Genomic DNA, 26,025 nt, shown 5'->3' on the forward strand with positions numbered 1-26,025 from the left:
GCTCAGTACTGGGCTGGATTTTTAGGAATGGCAGGTAGGATTGGTAGTGGGACCTGTCATTCCACCCCCCTCTAGTCCACACTTTGGGGATGTTCCAGCAGCGACTCAGCTGCAGAGAGTCTCCTCGTTAAGGAGGCTTAAGAAGCCAGCTCCAGCAGCAACACTTTGGCAGAGTTAGGCTGGAGAGCCAAAAAGAGAGAGGTCATATTTTTGGAGCTGTGTCCTGATTGATTCTACTGGCTTTCGGATTTCTGTTATCCTAGGTGAGGTAACCTATTCTATGTTTAGTCAGAGCCTAGCCGCAGGGTCGGTTTTAGGCAAAAAAACGCACATTGGTGGGCGGGGTTTCACTTGCTCTGCTATCTGCTATGATCCACAGTAATGACGCTGATGTGGAAACTGATGTAGCAGAGCTGGATTTGAGTCAGCTTGCATTACATAGAGAGGTAATGGACTCCTTATCTCAGCCCTTATCAGCCAAATTCAATTAAACTGGCTGATAAGTGGAAAAGCTGAAGATAGACAGCACAGTAATCCCTGAGCTCTCACCTCCCCCTCCCCTATATGAGGAGCTCTGTTGCTTGTCAGCCCCTCCCTCCCCCTGAGAGCAGGCAGCTAGGTCACTTGACAAATAAGCAGATAATCCCAAGGGCCAGTGTCAACAATGAAGTGAATGAATTAAGATAGCGGCCAAACAAAGCAGTTTTGATAAAGCAATGTATTTAGGAAAAGTCTTATATCCACACAAACTAGCAGTATAGATAGGATGCTTGTTATGGGACAACCCCTTTAAGTAATCTGTCTGCACCCTGCGCCCCCTGCACAGTCAGTGACCTGAGAGTAAGAACAGGGGACAGACAGTGAAATATTAGGCAGCACAGCGCAGGGGGCCCCTTAAGCAGCAGGGGCTCTGGGCTTTTGCCCCGTTTGCCACCACCCTACCCCTCCCCCCCTTAAGGCCGGCCCTGCCTAGTCGGGCAGGTATTCAATTTTGTATTGTTTCCTTTTGTTGCTGCACTACTTTTTTGAGTGAAAATAAACTCTACCTTTGTTTTGGACTAAAAGAAACTGGACTTGTGTGTCTATACCACCCCACCTAGCAACCCCAGACCCTGACAGTAGGTATAAAGGCTTACACAGCCATAAAAGTTCAAGTATACAAAGTTCAATATATACACAGCTTCCCATTAATTCATGACCCCCCTCAATAAATAGTGTGCATAGAATGTTCATACAATGTAGATACAGATGTTGCCTTTCCTATGTTTACTCTTGTGTCTATGTAACCCAAGATGAAAGACGCAAGATAATCAATTTTGACAAACATTACACCTGTTTGCTATGTGTGCTTCACCCCATGTAACCATTGCTCCTCCTAACCAAGCACCTCCTAACAACTAGGTCAGAAATGGCCGACGTGGGGCAACTTCTCAAAACAACCATCCTGTTTCTTGGTCCAATGCTCTCAAAGTCAAGTCAGTGATCTCCCACCGAAAGGTACGCTACCCAAAAGAACTGTTTGCCGAAATCTTTGGTCAATGAGTGCAGTTATAGTTCATTTTAGATACTTTTTCAAAAACAAAAGTATCTGAGGAACCTTAACCTGACAATATACATAAAGCGCTGTTGAATATGTTGGTGCTATACAAGTCTTACCTTACTATTTTTACAGTGGCTCAGCACAACATTGGCTTGAGAACGGATCCACACCCAATGATAAGAACGCGGCAAACACCTAATCCTTCAATCAGCGCGCTTGGTAGATTGCTTTGGTCTGTTATAAGCTTTCAATAAAATACTCTCAGCAATGCAGAATCCCTCCTATCATTTGTTAGTGGGGGGATGGTTTTCTTGCTAGGACTAAAATATGATTTACATCATTACACAAGGACCTGCTCATTTTTGCCTGCGAATAGAGAGTGGAAATGGAAGAATGAGTCATTCATAGTACAGCGTACCCATCACTTATGGAGAAGTGTTATCCAGCGTTACAAGGTGGCCAACCTCCATTTTCTACGCTTGGTACAAGCATGGATTATATACCATCATTATCTATGCATTGACTTGAATGGGAGCCGGCATATGTGCGCTCTCCATTGAATGGAGAGCGCATCACATTGAAAGCATAGGGAAAACAGCCTCCCATTGATTTTAATGGGGAGCGCACATATGCCGGCTCCCATTCAAGTCAATGGGAGCTGCTTTTTACGCGCTCATTCTGAACTTGTTTTTACGATCAGGATGAGCGCAGCGTTACATCGTGTGAAGGCTCCCTTAAGTGGTTAAATCTCTAACCAATCTGTATATACACGTTCTGTACAGATTATATATCTCCATGATAACAGACTGCAAACACATTCCGTGTAGTCTGATACTACAGCCATATTTCCCGTCCATTCATCCCCTAAATCTTTCTATCTTCCAGTAAGTAAGATATAGGGGACTGAATTATGTGTAACACAGAGCTCCGTGCTATAGATTCTATAGATGATCTATAATGATTGGGTGTGACGAAAATTATTTCAGCTTAATTCTAACAAATATTACATAGGCACAATATATGTATCCATTTTTATTGAAATGTGTTCTTTGAAATATCCGGACTGCTTCATAAGCGACAGATGTGTAACATTACAGTACAATGAACGGTCACTTGTAGAATTTAGAGCAATCGTGGAAATCTAAACGTAAAATATGGAAATATCCCCCCCCCCATGTGTGACTTGCACCAAAGTGAGCCCTAGCGTCTTAAACTATATCAAATGCTCAGAAGTTTTACGGATCCCAATGGCTGTAACAGGAAGCCGCGCGTCTGCTACGCCATGAAATTCTTCAATCCTTTATCCATCAAATCAGCCCGGCGCAGATCCACTGAGGAGAGATCACAAGAGATCACAGTCAACGGTTGTGGAGCAATTGGTAGAAGTACGTGACCGAGCTACGGCCTATCCTGATATTACATTATTTGTGTGTAAACGATGATATTTTTACCACTTACTGGTCAAAAACAAACTCGATATATTACACCGTCTCCAGTTTTACTAAGAGGCGCGTGCCTATCTGACCACGCAATGTGAGAAACGGCATTAGTGAAAAGTCCTAAGATTACCTCGGATAATGAAAGATTGAGGTTTCCGTTCTTATTAGTATCCAAGATGCTGAACATTTCTGAAGAGAAAAAAAATTCAGTTACGCAAAGTAATAAAGTGAATACTCAATGCCAGTCTGCAGCTGGCTGATGTAAAGGTCTTCTATAGACTGTAATGCTGGCAGACACACCTGCAGGAGGACTCACACCCCTTACTACTATCTTCGGCAGTGTCAGACTGGTCCACCAGAGTACCAGAGGAGGTAGGTCTAGACTAAAACAATAATGGTCCAGTAGGGGACACACAATTTTGAAGGTTACCATGGTCTATGCCTTGGGGACTGTTGGAGAATGGGCCCTGAGAATCATTTTATCTGGTGGGCTCAAGGAACCTCAGGCTGACACTACTCTCTGGTACATTCCTTGTAGCCATCACCTTCTTCATCTGTCAATGCATGTCCAATAGTCTACACATGCACGCTCTTCCAGTGTGCACGTGGCCAAATCTGTCTCTAACCCTATCATGTGTTTCCCTGTGCTATATAAGGTATATTCCCTTATGACAGTGTGTGGGGGCAATAAGGTTTCTAGCTTGCTAGTTCCCGTCAATTCTACTGTTATTACTTTGATTACCCATGTTTTGACCTCTACTTGTTTACCTGACTCTGAACCTGCCCTTGCCGAAACCTGATTTTGTATTGACTCTGAGCTGCCTATCCTGATCTTCAGCCTGTTTACCATGATGAACAAACTCTGCCTGTCCTGACCTTCAGCCTGTTTACCATGATGAACAAGCTCTGCCTGTCCTGACCTTCAGCCTGTTTACCATGATGAACAAACTCTGCCTGTCCTGACCTTCAGCCTGTTTACCATGATGAACAAACTCTGCCTGCCCTAACCTAGGCTTGTCCACTGACCACATCTCTCTTCTGTCCCTTTGGTACCACACAATGGTATCTCTCAACCTGCCTGAATTAGCCACCACTAAACTGGGACTACTCCCAGAGGAAATTACCTGGTGTATTCTTGCAGCAAAGACCAGATCCCCATACAGGGATTGAAGGGTGAAAAAAATCAGTGGGCCGCTTAGGCAAGGAGTAGCCCTAAGCCAAATCATACAGTATGGCAACACTTATTACATCAGATTAAAGTTAGCCATTGTGGCCAATAGCCAACATTTTGAATGACTACGTTCATACAGTATGTAGCCGAGAACTTTTGATGGGCGTAAAATGTCGTACAGGAATTAGAGGGGGCTTATAGAATAAACTTATATATGTTTAAAAAATATTGACATCTTTTATGTGTCCTTCGTGTGACAATCATCCATACCACATCATCTCCTAAAGCTCCTGTTGTGCCCCCAACTAGAGGTGGGTAAACCTCACGAAATTCATTAAAGTGGTCTCACTACTTACTAAACAAGGTCTCCAAACGTATCATACACGCAACAAAGTCTTCAAAGTTAATGGTCAGGTCGCCGGAGACATAATGCTGGATGATAACTTCTTGAATCCTGTTATTAAGGCTAAAACCTGAAAAGAAACAAGGAACGTCGTCAATGTATCTGAACTTCCAGCAGAGTAATTGGAGCTTATTTAATTCCATATTTTCATGTATGAGAAGATAACCCAACCACAATAAGGACATCATGGCTGGTTATCAGGAGGGACAGTACGTGTATGAGAAGATAATCCGACCACAATAAGGACATCATGGCTGGTTATCAGGAGGGACACCACATGTATAAGAAGATAACCCAACCACAATAAGGGCATCATGGCTGGTTATCAGGAGGACACTACATGTATGACAGGATAACCCGACCACAATAAGGGCATCATGGCTGGTTATCAGGAGGACACTATATGTATGAGAAGATAACCCGACCACAATAAGGACATCATAGCTGGGTATCAGGAGGACACTACATGTATGAGAAGATAGCACAACCACAATAAGGACATCATGGCTGGTTATCAGGAGGACACTACATGTATGAGAAGATAACCCGACCACAATAAGGACATCATGGCTGGTTATCAGCAGGACACTATATGTATGAGAAGATAACCTGACCACAATAAGGACATTATGGCTGGGTGACATGGCACCTCTTCATGGCACCTCTTCATGGCTGTATGTGGTATGGATGAAATACATCTAAGGTATGTAAATTAAGCATCAGTTCAGTCACCTGCTTTTTGTAGTGCGTTCCGCATTTCAGATGCTTCGATGGTTCCGGAGAAGTTGGTGTCGACTTCCAGGAAGATGGTCTGTGATATAAATGATAAAGAAACCATATTAATGCCATGAAGATAGAAGTATTGACTGTGTTATCATGACATTAATACCATGGCGGCCAGGATAGCCAAAGGATCGTTGGGTGTTGTTAAATGGTTTATGGAAAATGTTTAGAAATTTTAAAATAAGAAATAATTACGTGACGTGCCTTCCATAGTGATGAAGTGTCAAGTGACACCGCAGCCAATTGCAATGTCACATCATGATGGGCACCACTGTGGGCAAGATTTGGTCCAAGTGGTCACAATGAACGAGATAGTACTGGCGGTTTGTTGGACAGTCAGAGCCTTGAGTAATAGTCACGTAGGACTCACAAGGCCAATGACAAGGTCGTCTGATCAGTGCTGTCATCCGAAGCATTTTAGAGTTTTGTTTATCCAAATCCATTCAGCCATTCCAAAGATATAAGACCTTTAAGTGTTGAAATAGAGTCTACTAGCCAAGACTGTCCAGCACAAAGAGACCAGGCCCCAGAGAAACCCCAGTGTTACTACCCACTTGGTTAATAGACCTTAAATTGTGTCAACACTAAAAGGGCTTATATCTGTGGAATGGCCGAACGGATTTGGATTAACAAACACCAGAATGCTTGGGGAGATAGGGCCGATCAGATGATGGATGTCATTGGGTGTCTCAAACCTAATGATGGGTCTCCTTTAACCTACAAATTATAGGCTTGTCCATTGATTTGATTGGTCTATATGTAATATTCTCTCATTGAGGTTGAAGGTGTCAGATCCAAAGTATCTGATTGTGAAAATGGGTCTTGGCTAGATAAGGGGTCATGTGAATGAGACATTCCATTGCGGGTCTATTATAGAGATACAAGCATAGAGATACCGTGTAGTGCTCCAGCTTCTTCTGGAGGATCTTCAGTTCTTCTTTGCTCAGTGTCCCGGTATTGTCCTCCTGTGATTCTGTAGTTAAGGTTGCTGTGGTCTCAGGTCTCACCAGTGATGCATAGACAGAGAACACAGAGATACGAACAGACAAACCTCCAGCATTACCATAGTCACAATACTCCCACAATCCAATTACCAATTGCAATATGTCTTTAATAAGGTTCTACTTTAAGATATTGAGAAATTTCATCATAGACTTGTAATAGGAGAGTTATTTTTTCTGGCTTAATAAATATCAACATTTTTCATCCTGCAGTCACCACTAGGGGGAGCTGTGCTTATATTTATATAGAATTGAACTCACTGGGAACTTTACAGATGTGTATGAAGTGAGCGCCCCCTAGTTCCTGTATGTTAGAAATATAAATTGTATCAAGGGAAGATTACTGAACAAATAAGAAACACCAAAGGGGAGATTATTATTCCTGGTGAAGATGGAAGACACAGTTGTAGGAAACTAGTTAGTGAATATTAAAGGTATTTATAGAAGGATACATCCAGGAGATTAATCATTTCTTTACAAGTTCTCAGACTGAATCCATCTGACTTGATCTTATCACCTGCAACAATAAATATGATAGATAGATAGATAGATAGATAGATAGATAGATAGATAGATAGATAGATAGATAGATAGGATATAGATAGATAGATAGATAGATAGATAGATAGATAGGAGATAGATAGATAGATAGATAGGACATAGATAGATAGATAGATAGATAGATAGATAGATAGATAGATAGATAGATAGGACATAGATAGATAGATAGATAGATAGATAGATAGATAGATAGGAGATAGATAGATAGATAGATAGATAGAAGATAGATAGATAGATAGATAGATAGATAGATAGATAGATAGGACATAGATAGATAGATAGATAGATAGATAGATAGATAGATAGGAGATAGATAGATAGATAGATAGATAGATAGACAGATAGGAGATAGATAGATAGATAGATAGATAGATAGATAGATAGGAGATATATAGATAGATAGATAGATAGATAGATAGATAGGAGATATATAGATAGATAGATAGATAGATAGATAGATAGATAGATAGATAGATAATTGGATAGATAGATAGATAGATAGATAGATAGATAGATAGATAGATAGATAGATAGGAGATAGATAGATAGATAGATAGAAGATAGATAATAGGTAATTGTAAACTATAACTTACATTTGGAGAATGACTCATGTAGAATACTTTTTAGATCCACAGCAGTGAATTCAGTTTTCTGGGAAAATGTGGTAAAATGGTGTAAATGTTACTACAAAAATAGTGAAAACTTGTGAGGGATGTCAGAAATGACATAAAATTAATTCCATTAATGACATATATATTCCAATGTGCAATAGATTCCATCCAACAGAAACTCCAGAAAATACTACAAGCTAATAAAGTAAAGTAAATAGATATAGGGAAATGAATAAAGCGAAACTAAGTAATACAACGAATAAGTCAAATAAAGAAAACAAATAAACACGAAACCAATAAAGTAAAATGTATAAAATAAATAACATGAAAAAAAGTAAAGCCAAAAAATGTAATATGCCACGACATCTTGTCACTATTGCAGTAATAGAGATGGTAACATTTGCCCGTATTACGCCCATTATAATAAAGTGCGTCACCTCCTCGCGCCGCTTTTCTCCTCCGTTCACAATTTCTGTTTCTGGACTTGAATTCAATAAAGGCTTCAAGAGACAAAGAAGCAGAAGAATAAGTACAAGAAACCTAAGAGACTTAGGCCCTGGTGCCTGAGGAGGTCCAAGCTGCCCCCGGCCACATATGTATAATATATTACACATGGCCGGTGGAGGCCTCATGTATGTTAACAAGGCAAAATCACCTTGATGTTCTGTCTTACCTCATAAATCTTGGCTTCCACCGTGTTCCCAAATTCTCTAAAACAAATCAAAAACACAAATATTAATGAAAAATAAAATAATTACAAATTTTTTTTAAAGAAGACCTATCATGTCCTCGGGCACATGCAGTTTTATATACCACTAGAAAGTTAACAGTGCACTGAATTCAGCACACTGTCAGCTTTCCCGTTATGTGCCCCGGGGCTGGAGATATTGGTGCCGTTACCGATATCTCTTCACTGTCAGAAGGGCGTTCCTGATAGTCTAGATGGGCTGTGAGGAACATTCCCCCAGTACTAGTCTATGGATGAGTACAGTCAAGGAGGGGGAGGCGTTCCTCAAAGCTCAGCTAGACTGTCAGGAGGGGCGTTCCCAGCAGTGGCGTAACCACCGCCGCTGTTATCATTATACTCGGGGGTCTTTTCAGACCCCCAAGTATAATGATTGGCGGACCGGGAGAGGTAAGAAACATAAAAAACACTGTTACTTACCTCTCCACGATCCTGCCAGGACTCCTTTCTGACGTCCTTTCTGACGTCTCTGATGTCACATGAACCGGGCCTGCGTCCCGGGTCATGTTACGTCCGACGTCATTGAACAAGGACGGCAGCGGAGGACGACAGCGTAGGAGCCAGGGGACAGGTAAGTAACAGTAGTTTCTTTATGTTTTTATTCCCCTAGGTCTCCGATTATTATACTCTGGGGTCCTCAAACTTTTTAAACAGTGGGCCGTAGGCAGAGCAGGTTGCACAGACATCGGGAGCGGTGCCCTCCAATAGGTAAAGTGAAGTGCGCTCCATGGCCTGGCCCGAGCTCCCCAAGAGCTTCATTATAAATGCACGCCAGCCGACGTTGTCGGTGGGGCCAGACAGAAGTGCTTGGCGGGCCGCATGTGGCCCGCGGGCCGCAGTTTGAGGACCCCTGCCCCAGAGTATAATAATTGTTTATGGGTGTCCACAGTGGGGCATAATACTGGGTGCAGGGGCCACTATGGGGTACAATACTGTGTGCAGGGGCCACTGTGGGGGATAATACTGTGTGCAGGAGCCACTATGGGGGATAATACTGTGTGCAGGGGCCACTATGGGGGATAATACTGTGTGCAGGGGCCACTATGGGGGATAATACTGTGTGCAGGGGCCACTATGGGGGATAATACTGTGTGCAGGGGCCACTATGGGGGATAATACTGTGTGCAGGGGCCACTATGGGGTACAATACTGTGTGCAGGGGCCACTGTGGGGGATAATACTGTGTGCAGGGGCCACTCTGGGGGATAATACTGTGTGCAGGGGCCACTCTGGGGGATAATACTGTGTGGAGGGGCCACTATGGGGGATACTACTGTGTGCAGGGGCCACTCTGGGGGATAATACTGTGTGCAGGGGCCACTATGGGGGATAATACTGTGTGGAGGGGCCACGATGGGGGATACTACTGTGTGCAGGGGCCACTATGGGGGATAATACTGTGTGGAGGGGCCACTATGGAGGATAATACTGTGTGCAGGGGCCACTATGGGGGATAATACTGTGTGCAGGGGCCACTATGGGGGATAATACTGTGTGCAGGGGCCACTATGGGGGATAATACTGTGTACAGGGGCCACTATGGGGGATAATACTGTGTGCAGGGGCCACTATGGGGGATAATACTGTGTGGAGGGGCCAGTATGGGGGATACTACTGTGTGCAGGGGCCACTATGGGGGATAATACTGTGTGCAGGGGCCACTATGGGGGATAATACTGTGTGCAGGGGCCACTATGGGGGATAATACTGTGTGCAGGGGCCACTATGGGGGATAATACTGTGTGCAGGGGCCACTATGGGGGATAATACTGTGTGCAGGAGCCACTATGGGGGATAATACTGTGTGCAGGGGCCACTATGGGGGATAATACTGTGTGCAGGGGCCACTATGGGGGATAATACTGTGTGCAGGGGCCACTATGGGGGATAATACTGTGTGCAGGGGCCACTATGGGGGATAATACTGTGTGCAGGGGCCACTATGGGGGATAATACTGTGTGCAGGGGCCACTATGGGGTACAATACTGTGTGCAGGGGCCACTGTGGGGGATAATACTGTGTGCAGGAGCCACTATGGGGGATAATACTGTGTGCAGGGGCCACTATGGGGGATAATACTGTGTGCAGGGGCCACTATGGGGGATAATACTGTGTGCAGGGGCCACTATGGGGGATAATACTGTGTGCAGGGGCCACTCTGGGGGATAATACTGTGTGCAGGGGCCACTATGGGGGATAATACTGTGTGGAGGGGCCACTATGGGGGATACTACTGTGTGCAGGGGCCACTATGGGGGATAATACTGTGTGCAGGGGCCACTATGGGGGATAATACTGTATGCAGGGGCCACTATGGGGGATAATACTGTGTGCAGGGGCCACTCTGGGGGATAATACTGTGTGCAGGGGCTACTATGGGGGATAATACTGTGTGGAGGGGCCACTATGGGGGATACTACTGTGTGCAGGGGCCACTATGGGGTACAATACTGTGTGCAGGGGCCACTGTGGGGGATAATACTGTGTGCAGGAGCCACTATGGGGGATAATACTGTGTGCAGGGGCCACTATGGGGGATAATACTGTGTGCAGGGGCCACTATGGGGGATAATACTGTGTGCAGGGGCCACTATGGGGGATAATACTGTGTGCAGGGGCCACTATGTGGTACAATACTGTGTGCAGGGACCACTCTGGGGGATAATACTGTGTGCAGGAGCCACTATGGGGGATAATACTGTGTGCAGGGGCCACTCTGGGGGATAATACTGTGTGCAGGGGCCACTATGGGGGATAATACTGTGTGGAGGGGCCACTATGGGGGATACTACTGTGTGCAGGGGCCACTATGGGGGATAATACTGTGTGGAGGGGCCACTATGGAGGATAATACTGTGTGCAGGGGCCACTATGGGGGATAATACTGTGTGCAGGGGCCACTATGGGGGATAATACTGTGTGCAGGGGCCACTATGGGGGATAATACTGTGTACAGGGGCCACTATGGGGGATAATACTGTGTGCAGGGGCCACTATGGGGGATAATACTGTGTGGAGGGGCCATTATGGGGGATACTACTGTGTGCAGGGGCCACTATGGGGGATAATACTGTGTGCAGGGGCCACTATGGGGGATAATACTGTGTGCAGGGGCCACTATGGGGGATAATACTGTGTGCAGGGGCCACTATGGGGGATAATACTGTGTGCAGGGGCCACTATGGGGGATAATACTGTGTGCAGGAGCCACTCTGGGGGATAATACTGTGTGCAGGGGCCACTATGGGGGATAATACTGTGTGCAGGGGCCACTATGGGGGATAATACTGTGTGCAGGGGCCACTATGGGGGATAATACTGTGTGCAGGGGCCACTATGGGGTACAATACTGTGTGCAGGGGCCACTGTGGAGGATAATACTGTGTGCAGGAGCCACTATGGGGGATAATACTGTGTGCAGGGGCCACTCTGGGGGATAATACTGTGTGCAGGGGCCACTATGGGGGATAATACTGTGTGGAGGGGCCACTATGGGGGATACTACTGTGTGCAGGGGCCACTATGGGGTACAATACTGTGTGCAGGGGCCACTGTGGGGGATAATACTGTGTGCAGGAGCCACTATGGGGGATAATACTGTGTGCAGGGGCCACTATGGGGGATAATGCTGTGTGCAGGGGCCACTATGGGGGATAATACTGTGTGCAGGGGCCACTATGGGGGATAATACTGTGTGCCGGGGCCACTATGGGGGATAATACTGTGTGCAGGGGCCACTATGGGGGATAATACTGTGTGGAGGGGCCACTATGGGGGATACTACTGTGTGCAGGGGCCACTATGGGGGATAATACTGTGTGCAGGGGCCACTATGGGGGATAATACTGTGTGCAGGGACCACTATGGGGGATAATACTGTGTGCAGGGGCCACTATGGGGGATAATACTGTGTGCAGGGGCCACTAAGGGACATAATACTGTGTGCAGGGGCCACTAAGGGACATAATACTGTGTGCAGGGGCCACTATGGGGATAATACTGTGTGCAGGGGTCACTATGGGGGATAATACTGTGTACAGGGGCCACTATGGGGGATAATACTGTGTGCAGGGGCCACTATGGGGGATAATACTGTGTGGAGGGGCCATTATGGGGGATACTACTGTGTGCAGGGGCCACTATGGGGGATAATACTGTGTGCAGGGGCCACTATGGGGGATAATACTGTGTGCAGGGGCCACTATGGGGGATACTACTGTGTGCAGGGGCCACTATGGGGGATAATACTGTGTGCAGGGGCCACTCTGGGGGATAATACTGTGTGCAGGGGCCACTATGGGGGATAATACTGTGTGCAGGGGCCACTATGGGGGATAATACTGTGTGCAGGGGCCACTATGGGGGATAATACTGTGTGCAGGGGCCACTATGGGGATAATACTGTGTGGAGGGGCCACTATGGGGGATACTACTGTGTGCAGGGGCCACTATGGGGATAATACTGTGTGCAGGGGCCACTATGGGGGATAATACTGTGTGCAGGGGCCACTATGGGGATAATACTGTGTGCAGGGGCCACTATGGGGGATAATACTGTGTGCAGGGGCCACTATGGGGGATAATACTGTGTGCAGGGGCCACTATGGGGGATAATACTGTGTGCAGGGGCCACTATGGGGGATAATACTGTGTACAGGGGCCACTATGGGGGATAATACTGTGTGCAGGGGCCACTATGGGGGATAATACTGTGTGCAGGGGCCACTATGGGGATAATACTGTGTGCAGGGGTCACTATGGGGGATAATACTGTGTACAGGGGCCACTATGGGGGATAATACTGTGTGCAGGGGCCACTATGGGGGATAATACTGTGTGCAGGGGCCACTATGGGGTACAGTACTGTGTGCAGGGGCCACTGTGGGGGATAATACTGTGTGCAGGAGCCACTATGGGGGATAATACTGTGTGCAGGGGCCACTATGGGGGATAATACTGTGTGCAGGGGCCACTATGGGGGATAATACTGTGTGCAGGGGCCACTATGGGGGATAATACTGTGTGCAGGGGCCACTCTGGGGGATAATACTGTGTGCAGGGGCCACTATGGGGGATAATACTGTGTGGAGGGGCCACTATGGGGGATACTACTGTGTGCAGGGGCCACTATGGGGGATAATACTGTGTGCAGGGGCCACTCTGGGGGATAATACTGTGTGCAGGGGCCACTATGGTGGATAATACTGTGTGTAGGTGCCACTATGGGGGATAATACTGTGTGCAGGGGCCACTCTGGGGGATAATACTGTGTGGAGGGGCCACTATGGGGGATACTACTGTGTGCAGGGGCCACTATGGGGTACAATACTGTGTGCAGGGGCCACTGTGGGGGATAATACTGTGTGCAGGAGCCACTATGGGGGATAATACTGTGTGCAGGGGCCACTATGGGGGATAATACTGTGTGCAGGGGCCACTATGGGGGATAATACTGTGTGCAGGGGCCACCATGGGGTACAATACTGTGTGCAGGGGCCACTGTGGGGGATAATACTGTGTGCAGGAGCCACTATGGGGGATAATACTGTGTGCAGGGGCCACTATGGGGGATAATACTGTGTGGAGGGGCCACTATGGGGGATACTACTGTGTGCAGGGGCCACTATGGGGGATAATACTGTGTGCAGGGGCCACTATGGGGGATAATACTGTGTGGAGGGGCCACTATGGGGGATAATACTGTGTGCAGGGGCCACTATGGGGGATAATACTGTGTGCAGGGGCCACTATGGGGGATAATACTGTGTACAGGGGCCACTATGGGGGATAATACTGTGTGCAGGGGCCACTAAGGGACATAATACTGTGTGCAGGGGCCACTAAGGGACATAATACTGTGTGCAGGGGCCACTATGGGGATAATACTGTGTGCAGGGGTCACTATGGGGGATAATACTGTGTACAGGGGCCACTATGGGGGATAATACTGTGTGCAGGGGCCACTATGGGGGATAATACTGTGTGGAGGGGCCATTATGGGGGATACTACTGTGTGCAGGGGCCACTATGGGGGATAATACTGTGTGCAGGGGCCACTATGGGGGATAATACTGTGTGCAGGGGCCACTATGGGGGATAATACTGTGTGCAGGGGCCAATATGGGGGATAATACTGTGTGCAGGGGCCACTATGGGGGATAATACTGTGTGCAGGGGCCACTATGGGGGATAATACTGTGTGCAGGGGCCAATATGGGGGATAATACTGTGTGCAGGGGCCACTAAGGGACATAATACTGTGTGGAGGGGCCACTAAGAGGCATAATACTGTGTGCAGGGGCCACTATGGGGATAATACTGTGTGCAGGGGCCACTAAGGGACATAATACTGTGTGCAGGGGCTACTATGGGGATAATACTGTGTGAAGGGGACACTATGGGGCATAATAGTACACGCAGGAATGCGTAGGAGGGGTCGGTCGAGGTTTTCGGCGTCGGTTGGGGGGGGGCATGTCAAAAGTTCGCCACAGGCCCCGCCATTCCTAGTTACGCCACTGGTTCCCAGCTAGACTGTCAGTAATGCCCTTCTGACAGTGATATCGGTAACAACACCAATATCTCCAGCCCTGGGGCACATAACAGAAAAGTCGACGTTGCAATGAATTCAGCACACTGTCGGCTTTCTAGTGGAATATACAACCGCATGCGCCAAAGTTAAACCAGACCACACAAATGTCTTACTTACAAAGTTTGCGCCTTTTTCTCCGTGAAGACGCGTATACAAAATTCCGCCTCCTCAGAGGGATTATAAGTTGTAGGAATAATCACATAGTTTCCAACTGGGAGCTGGAAACGCTTAGACATCTCGCGGTGATTTCTGTAGAAGTCCGTAGAAGCAATTTTTTTGGTTGTGTCGAAGAAATCTTTCCCCAGTGGAACATTCGATGGCGTCTTAAAGAGAAATATGATAAGAATCCATTATTACTGTAATTATAGTGGGGATTCAGTGACACGGGATCAACCAACAAAGATTCTCTTTGGCTATGCTGTCAGCGAGTCCATGGCGGCTAAGTCTGCTGCATCTCATACAGATGGTTCCTGCAGCCACCACTAGGGGCAGCCTAGGAGCTTAACGCATACAGTCTATACATTGAACTCTAAACTGTGGTAGGAGTGTAGAAAGTAGAAAGGAGTGTACACATCCATGTAATGACTTTATACAAAAAAATTATTTGCAAAATTGCATAATCTTATGTTTTCAAAGCATTAAAACAATATCAGAAATGACTGCTCAAGTATTCACACCCCTCCTGCACAATACCAGGGCGCCAGGTCTTCTTCTATCATACCTCTTTGGGGATCTGCAAAAAGAGAAGATGGAAGAAATTATAATAAAATATGAGCTCAATCTCCAAAATTATAAATGATCTGTCCACCTATAGGGGGCACTAGATAGATAGCCTTTTATTTGCATATTTTCCCAGGGAGCCATAACTATACTAGGTGGATCTTCGCAAGGAAAACAAGTACCTTACAAGACATCGGTCTCCGAATAAAGTCACATCTTATAACTGGTGCGTATATTGTAACAATAACAGCCAAATGTGTCACCTTGTGGGGGCCAAAGAGGGGGTCACTTTGCTGTGTGGGGACCAAAAAGGGACTATATATTGTGTTTGAGTCAGTAATGGGGGAAGTATATTGTGGGGGCCAATAATGGGTGGCATTATTGTCATTGGGGGGCAGTAAAGTGGGCAATATATTTTGACAGACCTAATAAAGGGGACAGTATACTGTATGTAAAGGGGTCAGTACTGTGTGGGGCCATTAAAAAGGGGGGTGCTAGGTGCAATAGCAACCTCTGTACCTCCTATACATCTGCAGATTTGTAGCACCTTTTGATCTCAGCTCCCCCTAGTGGTGGTTCCAGGAGCCAAAATTTATAATATATTATTACGGCTGTGTAAGGAGATGCTCAGCTGTATGCATTGTATATGTTATAATTTTTCTAACCTTGTATATATAGAAGCCAATGCTAAATAATTTCCCTCCTTCAGGTTGCTTTCTTCTTCGTTCCTTCTGCATTAAGCTCACAATCACTGTACACAATGGTGCAGCTGAGCCCCTCGCTTTATCCTCATCGGGGTCCTCCAGTGTGATCCGGAACTGAGGATTGGTCCAGAAATTTGCTATTTGTGAAAAAAAAAGTTATTATAAACCTGGAAAATCCTCCTGTAATCTGATAGGTGTTGTTCCAGAATAATGTTTCTCTTACGGTTGCCCTTGCACCCTCCAGCAGTGCATCCAGTGGTCCAGCATCCAGTGAATTCTGTCAAGCACCACTTGTGATTTTCTTCACGGCATATACTGTCCAGATTGAGATGACATATTTCCACCCGAAAAAATTCAACCAGAAAAGAAGAAAATGGAATCCTGGAGAAAATGCAGGAGATATAATGAAATTACATAGTGATTCCAAATGATGAAAGCAGCCCCCTAGTAACTACATCAGTACGTTCATCCTCATTGCTTACAGCAGGACTTCTCCCCCTCCCACCAGTACACATAGTAGAGCTTCCTCCTCCCACCGGTACACATAGTAGAGCTTCCTCCTCCCATCAGTACACACAGCAGAGCTTCTTTCTCCCAAGGGTACACATAGTAGAGCTTCTCCCTCCCACTAGTACACATAGTAGAGCTTCTCCCTCCCACCGGTACACATAGTAGAGCTTCCTCCTCCCACCGGTACACATAGTAGAGCTTCCTCTTCCCACCGGTACACATAGTAGAGCTTCCTCCTTCCACCGGTACACAGAGTAGAGCTTCTTCCTCCCACCAGTAAACATAGTAGAGCTTCTCCCTCACACTGGTACACAGAGTAGAGCTTCCTCCTCCCACCAGTACACATAGTAGAGCTTTTCCCTCCCATCGGTACACATAGTAGAGCTTCTCCCTTCCACCGGTACACAGAGTAGAGCATCCTCCTCCCACCGGTACACAGAGTAGAGCTTCCTCCTCCCACCGGTACACATAGTAGAGCTTCTCCCTCCCACTGGTACACATAGTAGAGCTTCTCCCTCCCACCGGTACACAGAATAGAGCATCCTCCTCCCACCGGTACACAGAGTAGAGCTTCCTCCTCCCACCAGTACACATAGTAGAGCTTCTCCCTCCCACCGGTACACAGAGTAGAGCATCCTCCTTCCACCGGTACACAGAGTAGAGCTTCTTCCTCCCACCAGTAAACATAGTAGAGCTTCTCCCTCACACTGGTACACAGAGTAGAGCTTCCTCCTCCCACCAGTACACATAGTAGAGCTTTTCCCTCCCATCGGTACACATAGTAGAGCTTCTCCCTTCCACCGGTACACAGAGTAGAGCATCCTCCTCCCACCGGTACACAGAGTAGAGCTTCCTCCTCCCACCGGTAAACATAGTAGAGCTTCTCCCTCCCACTGGTACACATAGTAGAGCTTCTACCTCCCACCGGTACACAGAATAGAGCATCCTCCTCCTACTGGTACACAGAGTAGAGCTTCCTCCTCCCACCGGTAAACATAGTAGAGCTTCTCCCTCCCACTGGTACACATAGTAGAGCTTCTCCCTCCCACCGGTACACATAGTAGAGCTTCCTCCTCCCACCAGTACACATAGTAGAGCTTCCTCCTCCCACCAGTACACATAGTAGAGCTTCCTCCTCCCACCAGTACACATAGTAGAGCTTCCTCCTCCCACCGGTACACATAGTAGAGCTTCTCCCTCCCACCGTTACACAGAGTAGAGCATCCTCCTCCCACCGGTACACAGAGTAGAGCTTCCTCCTCCCACCGGTAAACATAGTAGAGCTTCTCCCTCCCACTGGTACACATAGTAGAGCTTCTCCCTCCCACCAGTACACATAGTAGAGCTTCCTCCTCCCACCGGTACACATAGTAGAGCTTCTCCCTCCCACCAGTACACATAGTAGAGCTTCCTCCTCCCACCGGTACAAATAGTAGATTTTTTTTTTTACTTTAATATAGATGATTTGTTGCACAGGACACGACCCACAAGGATTTGCTCACCAGGTTTCACCATCTTCGCGCTCAATTTTAAGATCGTCTTTCACTTTTGGGTCAACTTCTTTCCATTCCGGTGCACTGCATGATGGGAAAGACACAAGAATAATTGATTATGTATTCATTGAATTTTTATTGTAAGTCCTTATTCACATGATAGTTAAAAACTAGAGATGAGCGAACAGCGTTCTATCGAGTAGATGTCCGATCGGATCGCAATGTTCGATTCGATACGAACACCGCATGGCAAATGCACTTAAAATTCGATTTCCCTCCCACTTTCCCTGGTGCTTTTTGTGCACCAATAACAGCGCAGGGGAGGTAGGACAGGAACTACAACAACGGAAACCATGAAAAAAACTAGGAAAAAGCCATTGGCTGCCGAGGACATGTGACCTCTGATTCAAAAGAACAGGCGGCATCATCTCCGATTCATTTGCGACTTTCACTTAGTTAGAGACAGACACCTGCTGAGGGCTAGTTAGGTTTTAGATTCTGCTGGGCAGGAATAGCAAAGAAGAAGAACCACAACAGCTCTTGTAAGAGCTACAGTAAAGGGAGAAGCTGAAACAAGCCTGGCACAGTGTCTACCCACAAACGCCAAAGTGGGATTCACAGCAATTAAGCCAGGCTGTATCCGTGCAACCCAGCTTTCCGTGGTGGGATATAAATTCTAATTCTAAGGCTATATACGCTTCATCCAGGTTGTCATGGTGTGTACCCACAAAAAAATATAAAAAGTATAGGCGCATGTTGCGGGAATGCCTGTCCAACCACAGCCCTGTCCTCTCCGATCCCTCTGCGCCCTACATGTATTGGGTGTCGAAGTTGGACCTGTGGCTTGAACTTGCCCTATATGCCTTGGAGGTGCTGTCCTGTCCTGCCGCCAGCGTGCTATCTGAGAGGGTGTTCAGCGCAGCCGGTGGCATCATCACGGATAAGCGCAGCCGACTGTCAGCTGAGAGTGCCGACCGGCTGACTTTCATCAAAATGAACAGCCACTGGATAGACCCATCATTTTCGTGCCCACCAGTGTCAAGCAGCCCAACATGAATTGTCATGTCTGTGCTCAACCTCTACAATTCCTCCTCATATTCCTCCACCATCTGCGTTGCACAATCCTGATCCTTCTAGACTGAATCCACCCTGATTTCCCCAAACTCTGCTGGTTTGAGGCTCCACAACAAAAAAAAGTGCAAAAGACTAAGCTAGCCCAAGGCTCAACTCCATTGAAGGTGCAACGTTTAGATCAGTTCTTTCCAAACCAAGGGTGATACCTTTCGGAAAGATCTGATGCATCCCAAAACTAAGTGTGGTACACTCAAATTGTCAGCCTATATACTCTATATACGCTTAATTCAGGTTTCATTGGTGTGTACCCACCCAAAAATAAGTGGGAGACACATTATTTGGCAGCCTATTGGCAGGCTTAATCCAGGTTTTATCGGTGTTTTACCCATGCAAGGCTCCACTCACAGAAAGGGCCTAACACTCTGCCGGTGCAAGGCTCCACTCACAGAAAGGCGCAAAACTCTGATTATCCTGGATGAACTTGTTCAGTAATGAGGCCAGCTCAGCATGAGGATCTTCTACGTTAGGTTGTCCCCACACACACACACACACACACACACACACACACACACACACACACACACACAATGTGAGTACTGTTGGATTTCCCATTGCCTATTCCATCTATGGTTGTAATGGGCAATGTGATTTAAAGGGGTGCTTGGTAATGTTTCTTTAGCTTAAAATTTGTGTTTCTGTCCACATAGTTGGTGAGGAAAGAAGGTTTTCAATTATTTTTTCACTGTCTGAGAGGTTGTATTGAGTGTGTAAAGTGTGTAGTTGTTAGGCTGTGATAGTGGGGTAATACAGGGACTTGGGCTTGTTAGATGCCCCCAGACATGCTTCCCCTGCTGTCCCAGTTGCATTCCAGGGTGTTGGCATCATTTCCTGGGGTGTCATAGTGGACTTGAACGAATGGTGGTTTCCCCCTTAACGAGTATTTTTTCCCCATAGACTATAATGGGGTTCGATATTTGATCGGACAGTCGAGTATTGAGCGGCTACTCGAATCGAACTTCGAACATTTCACTGTTCGCTCATCTCTATTAAAAACATTTTTTACAACAGCCATCGCATTAAATTCAATGCATGTAAATTCTGCTAGTCACATGACTGATTTTTTTTAGACACTGCTTTTTAATATACCATCAAAAATTAGGCCGTGTCCTATTTTTAGCCATTTTTATGGATCCCTCAATAGACTCAAATTGTAAGGTTACACCACATAGCCGTGACGCGGGGGTTGCCCATAATATCAAGTGCTCAATATAACTGAGACCGGAACGTTTAGTGATGACAGCAGGTGTCCAGTTAACAACGAAAGATATACATGTTGGGCAGCTCAGGTCCATCACACATGGTCTCTCACAAGTACACATTTCTCCGCACAATATTGGGAAGGTGGCACCTCAGGGACAGGCCTGGGACAGAACTTGGGCCTATTTTCTTCCCCAATAAAGTCTAGTGCAAAGCCCTGCAGATAGATAGGTTACTGTCACCAGACCCAGCATATCACCCCAGCCCTGCAGATAGATAGGTTACAGTCACCAGAACCAGCATATCACCCCAGCCCTGCAGATAGATAGGTTAGTGTCACCAGAACCAGCATATCACCCCAGCCCTGCAGATAGATAGGTTAGTGTCACCAGACCCAGCATATCACCCCAGCCCTGCAGATAGATAGGTTACAGTCACCAGAACAAGCATATCACCCCAGCCCTGCAGATAGATAGGTTAGTGTCACCAGAACTAGCATATCACCCCAGCCCCGCAGATAGATAGGTTAGTGTCACCAGAACCAGCATATCACCCCAGCCCTGCAGATAGATAGGTTATCACCAGACCCAGCATATCACCCCAGCCCTGCAGATAGATAGGTTAGTGTGACCAGACCCAGCACATCACCCCAGCACTGCAGATAGATAGGTTAGTGTCACCAGAACCAGCATATCACCCCAGCCCTGCAGATAGATAGGTTAGGGTCACTTGAATATTTTCCCCATGTTAATCGCTGCCTCCATTATCCAGGTATTTCAGTTTCTGTCAATATGCAAATGAGCTCTTTGAAACAATAGAGAGTTAAGCAGTCACACCTTCATCACTCCAAAGAATGGAAGCACTGGCACTGGAAGCAGTCATTCACACGGGAAAGGTGATCCTAACCTATCTATCTGCAGATCAGGGGTAATATGTTGGGCTCTGTTGACACTCTCCCTTTAAGAAATTACTTCTGACTTTGACAATAGAGATGAGCGAACAGTGAAATGTTCGAAGTTCGATTTGAGTAGCCGCTCAATACTTGACTGTTCGATCGAACATTGAACCCCATTATAGTCTATGGGGAATAAATACTCGTTTAGTGGGAAACCACTATTCGACTCAGGAGAGTCACCAAGTCCACTATGACACCCCAGGAAATGATGCCAACACCCTGGAATGCAACTGGGACAGCAGGGGAAGCATGTCTTGGGGCATCTAACCAAGTCACTGTATTACGTCGGGATCCCTGTCAGCTTGCGATATGCAGGAGCTGAGTTTTTCCCACAGGAATGCATTGACCAGCGTTGATTGGCCGAATGCCATACAGAGTACAATATTCGGCCAATCAACGCTGGTTCTGCCGGAGGAGGCGGAGTCTAAGATCGGTCCACAGCAGTCTCCATTCTGGTCCAATATTAGACTCCGCCTCCTCACAGACAAGCCTCAGCCGCAGAACCAGCGTTGATTGGCCAAATGCTGTACTCTGTATGGTATTCGGCCAATCAACGTTGGTCAATGCATTCCTATGAGAAAAAGTCAGCTCGCGCATATCACAAGCTGACAGGGATCCCGACCAGATAGAGCCCCAAAGAGCTATGCGAGTGACATTCCCCCCTAAATAAAGGTAATCCCTAGCTACCCCTGCAAGTACATCTATCCCTGTCTCACAGTCACATAGTTCACAGTCTCATATTACCCGGATATTAAATCCACTGTTCGTATAAATTGGAGGTCACCTGAATTAGCCAGCCAATTACTTTTTCCGATTTTTTTCGATGCCTCCGTTGTCGTAGTTCCTGTCCCACCTCCGCTGCGCAGTTATTGGTGCAAAAAAAGCACCAGGGAAGGTGGGAGGGGATACGAATTTTTAGTGAGTTTGCCACCTGGTGTTCGACTCGAATCGAACATCTCGAACAGCCTGATATCTGATCGAACATGTACTCGATTGAACGCTGTTCGCTCATCTCAAAAACAGCATCAGACTTATCTGCGTGAGGAAGGAGATCTCACCAAGAAAAGCGATCCAGGATGGTGGTGGCATCTAAATGACTCAGGTCAATTTTGTGTGCCAGTAAACCTGAGGCCTAGTACATCCATCTTACCTATCACTCCAGGCTCCGTTCCATTCCATAAAGCCCCATGGATTTCTCACCCTCACTATCTGGACAGTATTACCGCCATAGGTGACCTGTTCATGACAATTGACAATCCAGTGACCATTTCTGGTAGGTTCAATCATGACAAATAAATACTATAGATATCTCTACTGTATATATCACCTCTTCTGCTCCGGTTACTGTATATCCATGGTTCTTGACCACGTTGGTGCTGACAACAATTTCCCCCGTTCCTGACTCGGATTTCTATAATGAATAAGAAATACCAGATAGACAAGAAATGGTGAAACATCTCTTATATCATACATTATTACATGCACGATATAGAAATTATAAACAGTATATATAATATTGTTGTGGCCTAGAGTGGTTTGGCGAGGCATCAATTCACAATGAGAGGACACTGTTTGATCCTATCTATCTATCTATCTATCTATCTATCTATCTATCTATCTATCTATCTGCAGGGCTGGGGTGATATTCTGGTTGTGGTGACACTAACCTATCTATCTGCAGGGCTGGGTGATATTCTGGTTGTGGTGACACTAACCTATCTATCTGCAGGGCTGGGTGATATTCTGGTTGTGGTGACACTAACCTATCTATCTGCAGGGCTGGGTGATATTCTGGTTGTGGTGACACTAACCTATCTATCTGCAGGGCTGGGTGATATTCTGGTTGTGGTGACACTAACCTATCTATCTGCAGGGCTGGGGTGATATTCTGGTTGTGGTGACAGTAACCTATCTATCTGCAGGGCTGGGGTGATATTCTGGTTGTGGTGACACTAACCTATCTATCTGCAGGGCTGGGGTGATATTCTGGTTGTGGTGACACTAACCTATCTATCTGCAGGGCTGGGTGATATTCTGGTTGTGGTGACACTAACCTATCTATCTGCAGGACTGGGGTGATATGCTGGTTCTGCTGACACTAACCTTTCTATCTGCAGGGCTGGGGTGATATGCTGGGTCTGGTGGCAGTAACCTATCTATCTGCAGGGCTGGGGTGATATGCTGGTTCTGCTGATAACCTATCTATCTGCAGGACTGGGGTGATATGCTGGTTATGGTGATACTAACCCAGGGCTTCAGGTTTTTATGGACCCTTGGGCGACAGAGCCTCAGTGGGCCCCCTTGTGGAGGAGGTGGGAGTCGGGACACTGCGCGCCACTGTGGCCGGATGAAGCGAGTGATGTCACACAAGTGCGCGGCGTCACCTACACCATACCTCCCAACTTTTGAAGCGTAGAAAGAGGAACAAAATGTGCTCTGCGGCAAATTTAGCTCCGCCCGCTTTTATGTTGACTCCGCCCATTCTCATTCATTTTTCATGTGCTCCCACACAGTATAATCCTCCTACAGTCACCCATAAATTATATGCCCCCTCCATCTCTCCCCCAGTTTCATATACACCCTTCCTCTGCCCCCAGTTTCATGCCCCCCCGTCCATCTCTGTCCCCACTTTCATGCCATTCTCCCCCCCTTCATCTGCCCCAGTGTCATGCCATTCTTCCCCCCTTCATCTGCCCTAGTGTCATGCCATTCTTCCCCCCTTCATCTGCCCCAGTGTCATACTGTTCTCCCCCCCCTTCATCTGCCCCAGTGTCATGCCGTTCTCCTCCCCTTCATCTGCCCCAGTGTCATGCCATTCTCCCCCCCCCCCGCATCATTGGCCCCCAGTTTCATGGGCCCCCTTCATTATGTTCCACCCAGCGCCGCACCTCCCATGAGGCGGCGCTATGCCAGGGCCCCTGGGAAGGTGGCATTTTTGCTTACCTAAGCCAGTCCAGGACAAGCTGACGCTCAGGCAGAGAGCAGGTCCTCTCCCTGCCTGCTCTCTGCCTGCGAACGCCACTAAGCCCCGCCCCTTCACTTCACTCCGCCACCTTCAATCTGCCACGCCCCCTCCGCTCCGCCCCCTCCCCCGGGGGGGGGCGGCTTTCTGTCATTCGCCTCGGGCGGCGAAAGGGGCAGGTTCACCCCTGGTTCCACCTTAATGTTTAACACAAAACAAACACTTGCACTCACCTTCCAACGCTCCCCCGCCGCTCTCTCCGCTCTCACTCCACTCACATAGTTGTAGGCCCGATGTGACATCATTACATCGTGCCTACAAATGCAGAAGCTGGACCGCAGCGTTAAAGTAGGAGCTGAGCTGTGACAGCTCCTGCTTTATCGCCTATGTATTCAGCTCATCGGCGTCCGATGGGCTCTGAGGGCCCCGGCACTTGCCCGACTATGCTGTGTTCTGACACCGGCCCTGCACTAACCTATCTATCTGCAGGGCTGGGGTGATATGCTGGTTCTCCTTTTAGAGGAATGGATGTCACATTCCCAAGGACTTACCGTGCTGCATGTGACCAGAGATCTCTGTTTCAAGGCTTTTTGGATAATCTGGAATAAATCCTTTGGGGCTTTATCGAAATAATACAGTTCACCAATCCCACCAGTGAAGTCCTCCAGAGCTTCTAAGGATAGACCTCCAGAAAGAGCTTCATATGAGCCATTGAGCCTGAGAATAAATACACAATAAAGGAAAATTCTGGTAGAAAAATCTAATTCAGAATACACAGTATCTCACATAAGTCAGTTGTAAGCCAATGGCTGGTCAGGTAATGGAGGGGGTGTACATCTCACCCAGACTACTCAGGTGGGTGAGATGAGAAAACTCCAGGAATGTTTGTTCTCAGCAGACAACTTTCATCTGCTGAGCATTTTGGTAACTGCTCAGTACTGGGCTGGATTTTTACTGTAGGAATGACAGGTAGGATTGGTAGTGGGACCTGTCATTCCACCCCCCTCCAGTCCACACTTTGGGGATGTTCCGGCAGCGTCTCAGCTGCCAAGAGTCTCCTCGTCAAGGAGGCTTAAGAAGCCAGCTCCAGCAGCAACACCTTGGCAGAGCTTGGCTGGAGAGCTGACAGATAGGTCATATTTTTGGAGCTGTGTCCTGAATGATTCTACTGGCTTTTTGGGATTTCTGTTATTGTAGGTGAGGTAACCTATTCTATGATTAGTTAGAGCCCAGCCGGGCAGGGATTTATTTTTGTATCGTTTCCTTTTGTTGCTGCACTATATTTTTGAGTGAAAATAAACTCTACCTTTGTTTTGGACTAAAAGAAACTGGACTTGTGTGTCTATGCCGCCCCACCTAGCAACCCCAGACCCTGACACAGTATACCGCTCGTATTTTTGTAATTACGGTTTTTCATTATATATTTTCATAGAACAACACTGAAGATCTAACACTTTAATACAATGCACAAATAGTACTGCCAACTAGCTTCCCCCTACAAATGAT

General features: G+C 46.9%; 1 protein-coding gene across 1 annotated transcript in view; it reads right to left on the minus strand.

The window, feature by feature from the left end:
* Positions 1-1,831: 1,831 nt before the first annotated feature.
* LOC142198449 (calpain-8-like) overlaps positions 1,832-26,025 on the minus strand; it is a 38,842-nt gene continuing 14,648 nt past the window's right edge. The window contains exons 5-21 of the mRNA XM_075269485.1: positions 25,071-25,236; positions 22,885-22,968; positions 22,708-22,793; positions 18,281-18,355; positions 16,492-16,649; positions 16,230-16,405; positions 15,566-15,577; positions 14,962-15,167; positions 8,183-8,219; positions 7,947-8,009; positions 7,492-7,549; positions 6,790-6,854; positions 6,233-6,301; positions 5,286-5,364; positions 4,507-4,623; positions 3,110-3,168; positions 1,832-1,906 (exon numbers count right to left, since the gene is read on the minus strand). Of these exons, the coding sequence (XP_075125586.1) occupies positions 1,832-1,906; positions 3,110-3,168; positions 4,507-4,623; positions 5,286-5,364; positions 6,233-6,301; positions 6,790-6,854; positions 7,492-7,549; positions 7,947-8,009; positions 8,183-8,219; positions 14,962-15,167; positions 15,566-15,577; positions 16,230-16,405; positions 16,492-16,649; positions 18,281-18,355; positions 22,708-22,793; positions 22,885-22,968; positions 25,071-25,236 (1,585 nt within the window). The remainder of the gene's footprint in view (positions 1,907-3,109; positions 3,169-4,506; positions 4,624-5,285; positions 5,365-6,232; positions 6,302-6,789; positions 6,855-7,491; positions 7,550-7,946; positions 8,010-8,182; positions 8,220-14,961; positions 15,168-15,565; positions 15,578-16,229; positions 16,406-16,491; positions 16,650-18,280; positions 18,356-22,707; positions 22,794-22,884; positions 22,969-25,070; positions 25,237-26,025) is intronic.

The sequence above is a fragment of the Leptodactylus fuscus genome, chromosome 3 (assembly GCF_031893055.1).
Source record: "Leptodactylus fuscus isolate aLepFus1 chromosome 3, aLepFus1.hap2, whole genome shotgun sequence".
Classification (NCBI taxonomy): domain Eukaryota; kingdom Metazoa; phylum Chordata; class Amphibia; order Anura; family Leptodactylidae; genus Leptodactylus; species Leptodactylus fuscus.